Raw genomic sequence first — 6,793 nt, 5'->3', positions numbered from 1 at the left:
CAGGGTAGACCGGAAACAGAGCGAATGATATTGAGGATATTCTTCCAGTGCACTCTCACACAGGCATGCATGTAAAACAAAAAAAAAAAATGAAAACACTTCTAAATTATTACATGATTCATTATTATTGACTACTGACTTCACTTAGAAATGTCTCTGAAGGCACAACACTATAGACTTGCTTCCTCTCCACGGAACACAAGCTACACCACTGGGGAATTCTTTTTTTAAATGCACAATGATTAGGGTGGCAGTGAAACTGTATCATTGTTTCCACTTTTTTAGATAAGTGCTTTTTAAGACAATGCCATCACACTAACAATAGAGCAATGAGCAGTAATGGTAAATATATCTATATATGTGATTATTGTAAATAGTGAGTCATATAATAACTACAGTTATCATGTTCAGTAAATATATTGTAGTTTTCCAGGATAAAAGCATAGCAAAGTGTGACAAAGCACAGTGAAAGCATAGTAACGATTAGGTAAGCAATGAAAAGTCCAGACAGGTGTGGTAAAGCATCTTAAAAAAAAAAAAAAAAAAAAAACATGCCAAACCATTGTAAACTCTGGTAAATGCATAGTATAACTGTAGTATAAAAAAACTGCAAAAGTGCAGTGCAGAATTGCCATGGCAAACTTTTATTAGAGCTATGTCAAAACTAAGCACTTGACATTACAAGGGTGTACAGGTATATAGTGGTTTCCTGCACTACCCAATGTTTTTACAGCAGCCCTGCCATGCATATTGCACAATTCTGTTTAGTCTTGGCAGGCACCTCGTTTACAACCGAACTGACAATCCCCAGCTGTTCAGACCCATGTCTACCCAGGACCTCAACGCCGGAATGGAGGCTGGAACTCCAGGTTCAGGTGCATTCAGACCCATGTCTACCCAGAACCTCGACCCCAGAGCGGAGGCTGGAACTCCAGGCTCAGGTGCACAGCTGCAGGGCTGGAAGCCTCACCATTTTATATTTAAACATCAATTAAATCGGCCCATACAGGACTGCTTGTGTTCCCAGTGTAGATTCAAAAACTCAACTCCAAATGGGAGTTGTTTTGATGTGACTTTCCCTTAGTGTACTGTGTTTTACATTGCTGGCCAAATCACAGTCTGAGAAACTCGCCAGCATTAACTAATGTGTTAAGCCAGAGGTGGTTCTGGAGAGCCACAATCCTGCAGGTTTTCTGAGTATTTTCAATGGCTGACCAGGAAAAATGTCAGTGTTGACCAGTTAAGAAAATAATTGGTTCAATTAAGTAATTGAGAACTGTAATTGAGGTGGAGCAGAAACCAAGAGACCTCTGTGCTAGGCTGAATACACATCCGCCTTTTTTTTTTTTTTTTTTTTTTTTTTTTTTTTTTTTGACTCGCCCCCCAAGTGCATTGAGGTTCCTTTGGGACGCTAAGAGATGCAGGACTACAAGTACCATAATGCACTGCGATGCACATCGACCTGTAAACTGTCCCTGTGAACCTGTATCTTTCTAAGACTATGAATTTTACATTCCATTAGACTGAAAGTTATTAATCAGCCAATTTCAGAGTCAGAAAAAAAACCACACAGAAGCAACGAACACATCCACACAATATTATAATTTGTATTTTGATCACATTGTTTTTTTGTTAAAGTGCTCTATTTGGAAAGATATATGTACAGTACACAGATATCAACGTAGACTATTGTGATAACAACACAAAAAGATGCTGCGGTCGTACTTGACAGATTTTTTATTTAAAACACTGTCTTCTGTGGTTAAAATATCCCCATTTTTTCTCTGTTTGTTTTACAAAAAATAATTTCTGCTAGAGTGCTCTGTATTTATTACTTTTTTTTAACTGCAATATGTTTATGTCATTTCATTTTAAATAAGTGCTAACCAATGATTTAAGATCCATTTTCATGCATAATTCCATCCCCCGACTGTCTTGCAGCCCAATAATTCAGTCTCAGAATGTTCGTGAACAATAATACTGCGGCTGGTTCTTCTGTTGGAAAATAAATTACAATTTGATAAAAACAAATAACTTTTACATTCATATATACATCTTATATACATGTGTGGATCCCAATTCAGAATCAATAATCCGCCAACATTTACAGGCAGTATAAAGGGTTGCACAAATGTGTAAAGACAAAGAGATTATAGCAACGGGGTCTGCTCTTTTCAGAGGCAAAGTATTTTGAAATAGTTATTTGGGGTTAAAAGGTAAAACTAATTAAACTTTATCTGCAAGAAAAAACACATTGTTATGGCAGTATGACATCACCAAAACAAAAGGGCAAATTTGTAATCTATTTGATTACATTTGTCTCTCTGAATAGTATTTAATCCCAGGCAGTTTTATATCTCACAAGTAAGTAGCCTGGCTGGGCTGCTCTTCCAATTCAAGTTTATTAGTTAGTACGACACTGTACGTCCCATCAGAACTTGCCCTTTTGGGGTGAAATCCCGCTGGCTTTGACGAGCACGGCCGATATGAGCGCGACGGCAGGGGGGGAGTCCGTGTCCTCCTGTTGTTTGGGGGGGCTGCAGGCGCTGCTGGATTTGCTCTGGCTCTTGTCCACAGTCGGGCTGAGCGTCACGTTCTTGACCTCCTTCGCTCTGAGCTCGCAGCAGCACAGCAGCTTGAAGAAGGCGCTTCTCATCTCCCGGCTGGACAGGGTGTAGATGAGAGGGTTGAGGGCCGAGTTCAGGACGGCCAGGGCGATGGACCAGTCCACTTTGTAGAGGACCGGGCACTGCTGGGGGCTGCAGGCTACGTCCAGCATGAGCAGCACGAAGAGAGGCCCCCAGCAGACGATGAACACCCCCAGGACGATCGCCACGGTCCGCAACAGCGCCATGGAGCGCTCGGAGAAGCGGCCCTGCTGCCTGGAGGCAACCCGCTGGCTGCTGGAGTTGACCAGGCGGTAGATGCGCACGTACAAAATCACGATCGCCAGGAGGATACCAGTGAAGATGGTGATGCAGATGGCCAGGTAGCTCTTGGAGTATAGGGGCAGTACGGTGGAGCATGACGGCAGGTTCCCTATGCAGTTCCAGCCCAGGCTGGGCAGGGCACTGAGAAAGACGGAGACCAGCCAGCAAGCGCCCAGCAGCACGAAGAGCCGGTACCTCTTGGTGGCGCCGTAGGGCTTCATGTTGACCATGGTCATGTGTCTCTCGATGCCAATGGCCAGCAGGCTGAACGTGGAGGCGCTCAGGGCCACAAACATGCTGCCCTCCCTCATGAACCACTGCGTGGGCGTCAGGAAGAAGGTACGCCGTCCAGAGCTGAAGATATTGATCACGTAGGCTATGCCAGCCAGGAGGTCGGACAGGGCCAGGTTCCCGATGAAGTAGTACATGCGGTTGTGGAACTTCTTGTTCTTCCACACAGCGAGGAGCACCATGACGTTCTCCAGCAGGATGAAGGAGCAGATGACCAGCAGCACTACAGTCTTGCCCGTGTCCACGTCCTTCTGCCGACCCCACTTCCCAGAGCTGTTGTAGTGGAGGACGATGGTCGGGTCCATGCCGATCTCCATGCCGCTCTGGTTATCGTACCCTTGCATTCTGCAGCTCCAGCTCCGCTCTCTTCAGTCCATAACTTTCCACCCCTTTTTTTTCTAAGCGCAGTCCCGTTCTCATACACACAAGGGCGCACTTGACACACTGATGCGAAACCTTTTCTAAGAAATGAATGTCCACATGTTGCAATGCGGTAAAACCTTTCAGGAGCTTATCTGTACGAATAAAAAATTAAATAAAGAAAACAGCAAGTCAGTACAGAATTAAACTGAATTATCTGTTAATACACAGAATGCATCAAGTAGGCAGAATTAGAATAAAAACACCTGCTTTGTCAGGACTGTCTAATCCCGGTCCTGGAGGGCAATTCCACTCCAGGTTTAACAGGTAAAATTAGATCATAAAGTACTTCAGGGTCTGGATTGGTTCAATTAAACAATTTAGAACAGGGCTGGAACCAAGACCAGGAGAAGATGGGACAACATTGGCCACCCCTGCTCTCACCTGACCTACACAGTAACCTGTCTCTTACCATCTCTTACCCATCTAAATGCACAGGGCAGAATCAAACTGTTTTTTTGTAATGCATTCAATGGGTAGTGAAGAACTACCATGCATTCCCAGTGCAAATCAAACTGCTTCCTCCCTATTTTCTATTCTGAACCTCTGCCTTCATTTGCATCCTGTGGCCCCACACTGAAACAGTTGACTTGGGACAGCATGCCAACAGTGTTTGGGATTCGAAAAACCTAACCCTAACCCTAATCCTAAACATAGCCTTTACCCTAACCCTAAACATACCCTAACCCTAACCCTAACCGTCTCTGATCCAGGGTTATAATCTGTAATTATCATAATTTGCCCTTACAGCTCAAGCCATCAGGAGCTCTCAGTATCTTGGTTGTCCTTCCCTTTTAAAATGTTTTCCAATAGCAAAAGCAAAGCCAAGTGTAATCAAGCAGAGTGAAAGCACGGTAAAGCATTGGAAAGTGTTGTATAGATTAGTGAAGTATGGTAAATATTAATAAACAGTATAACCATGGGAAAGGCATGGGAAAAAAAAAAAAAAAAAAAAAAAAAAAAAAAAACCACACAAAACCAGAACTGGTGATAAAGTGTTACAGCTAACCTGAAATCTGCAACTGTTTAAGAGCTGAAAACAGGGGAAAGGGTCTAATTAAGCAAACGGTCAGTTCAATGAGGGGTCTAGTTAAGTAACTGAGAACTCCGTTGGAACCAGCAGACACGGGGTCCCCAGGACCAGGGTTCAGAACCACTGGTCTAAGAGTGTTGAAGTTCACTCTAACACTAAACTTACTTTTCAAACGGTCTCTATACTGTCATCTTTACACACAGGCGAATGAATTTATATTACTGAGAACCACTCCTACCCTTAGAAGAGTTTAGCAAGGTATTTTTGCAGTTTCTCCCTGCTTTTCCCATGGATGTGGTGTGCATTTACCACAGCTCCCCGTGCTTTCACTGTGCTTTATCACACTTTGCTGCGCTTTTATTATTGGTACCTTCTGTAAGGCTGTCCTTCCAATACAAGTCTGACTGCACTGGAATCAGGCGTGTTAAATAATTGCTCCCTTAAAACACAGTAATAACAGAAAAAAACATTTAGCGGGTTCTGTAATAGAAGAAAAGAAAGCAGAGATATCTACATGTACATGTGGGTATACGCATACATACTATTAATCACAGCACAACACGCGTTCACAACGATGTTATCTATGATACATAAAGATTAAAACGGTATTGGCTCCCGTATAAAAGGAACAGTATTTTGCAAACCTAATTCCCGGTGTTTTTTCCAGTCCTCGACTCCATGTTCTACCATCGTTTAAAACATTTTAGCCGATCTGCTGGAAAAACGGCGATCACCATACTTAATACACGCCTTGTTACACTTCACCATGGTATATACAATCTACCGTATATCACCATATATAATATGGGCTGAGAAAAGTAATTATGGCAGATAATAATAATAATAATAATAATAATAATAATAATAATAATAATAATAATATACATACCTGCTTTTGTGTAATATTTATTTCCAATATACTTTTAAAAAAACTCATACGTTACTATTTACTGTACGTAAAAAAAAAATAATAATAAAACATTCTGTATTCTTTCCAGAAAGGTTTTTGCTTGGTCGGTTAATAAAATATATTCCTTTCCGCGATGCTTCTTTTATTCGTGAATGTTTAAAGATAACGGCGTCGTTCTTCATGTGCTAATGCAGGCTCCCAGGCATTCCCTTCGCTTCTCACTGTCCCGACTCGCTCTGTAAAACTTTCCCCAAACTTTGCGCATTATTTCGCTGGTCTGGGAGGAGTCGGGAGGCGTGGCCATCTCGGACTGGCAAGCCATTCCACCAACCAGAGATTGGACAAGGATGAATCCGATCTAAATTATTAAAACTACATTTAGAAACAACAAAACAAAAAGAACACAACAACATTGGCGAATTTAAAGTGCTATAATGTGCAGCTCACCAGTGAAGGGAGAGTACAGTACATACAATGCTGACAATGACAGTTATTCTTTTTTTTCTTTCTTTTTTTCTTTAATGAAAACACAAACTGGGCGTGAAACTGGCAGAACGAGACATTCCAGTTGCCTCGGAATATTAAACCATGAGAACTGCTTGCTGGCCATTGAGAGCCAACAACCCCAAACCCGTGCGGTGCAGGGGCGGTCCTGAACAATGCATATCGCAATCGTATAATCAACTCGTTTTTCAAAGCTTTTCCTGTTCTGCACTGTCACATCTTTACTGTTACTTCTAAATACAGGCTAGCAAGCCCTGTGGAACGAACATCTATTTCAGTATGTTGGCATGTATTGTATAATATATTTTGTAATACATTACATTATATTTATCAATATATTTCAATATGTTCGTTCCATAAGGGGGAGAGAGAGAGAGAGACCAGTATTTTTTTCTCTCTGGTAATGTATAAATATTCTAACGTCATCACCAGTAGTCAATGAGAGAGCACTCTAAATTATGGGACAGGTGTCATTTCCGTGCTCAGCCCGGCTACGTGTCACCCCTGTGATTTTTTGTCCAGGATAATTCTCACCCCGTGACATTTATGTTATGCTTTTTAGCCTGGGGTGAGCGCATTAGGTTGTGACATCGGCGTGAAAAAATCCGGGTTCGAATTCAGCGTGTGGGCGTCAACGTCTGCAGGATGTAGATAAATCAGTGAGTATATATACATTTACATTATGTTTAAATAAGTCGCGAATCA

At 42.0% G+C, this 6,793-nt stretch overlaps 1 protein-coding gene across 3 annotated transcripts; it reads right to left on the bottom strand.

Moving 5' to 3' along the window:
- Positions 1–1,586: 1,586 nt before the first annotated feature.
- On the bottom strand, positions 1,587–5,854 carry LOC121301035 (sphingosine 1-phosphate receptor 3-like). Of its 3 annotated transcripts, XM_041230121.1 has the most exons (3): positions 5,564–5,854; positions 5,319–5,389; positions 1,587–3,736 (listed from the first exon to the last, which is right to left on the bottom strand). In XM_041230121.1, the coding sequence occupies exon 3, from the start codon at positions 3,563–3,565 to the stop codon at positions 2,432–2,434; it is 1,134 nt and encodes a 377-aa protein (XP_041086055.1). In that variant the 5' UTR covers positions 3,566–3,736; positions 5,319–5,389; positions 5,564–5,854; the 3' UTR covers positions 1,587–2,431. The 3 variants fall into 3 exon arrangements, with proteins under 3 accessions (XP_041086055.1, XP_041086054.1, XP_041086056.1); XM_041230120.1 differs by lacking the exon at positions 5,319–5,389; XM_041230122.1 differs by lacking the exons at positions 5,319–5,389; positions 5,564–5,854 and adding an exon at positions 5,045–5,293.
- Positions 5,855–6,793: the final 939 nt, after the last annotated feature.

The sequence above is a fragment of the Polyodon spathula genome, chromosome 26 (assembly GCF_017654505.1).
Source record: "Polyodon spathula isolate WHYD16114869_AA chromosome 26, ASM1765450v1, whole genome shotgun sequence".
Classification (NCBI taxonomy): Eukaryota; Metazoa; Chordata; class Actinopteri; order Acipenseriformes; family Polyodontidae; genus Polyodon; species Polyodon spathula.
The sequence above is the reverse complement of the archived record's forward strand: the minus strand, read 5'-3'. Positions and strand labels throughout refer to the sequence as shown.

Coding starts and splice junctions, on each gene's coding strand:
- LOC121301035 (XM_041230121.1), bottom strand. CDS start 3,565: ATGCAAGGGTACGATAACCAGAGCGGCATGGAGATCGGCATGGACCCG.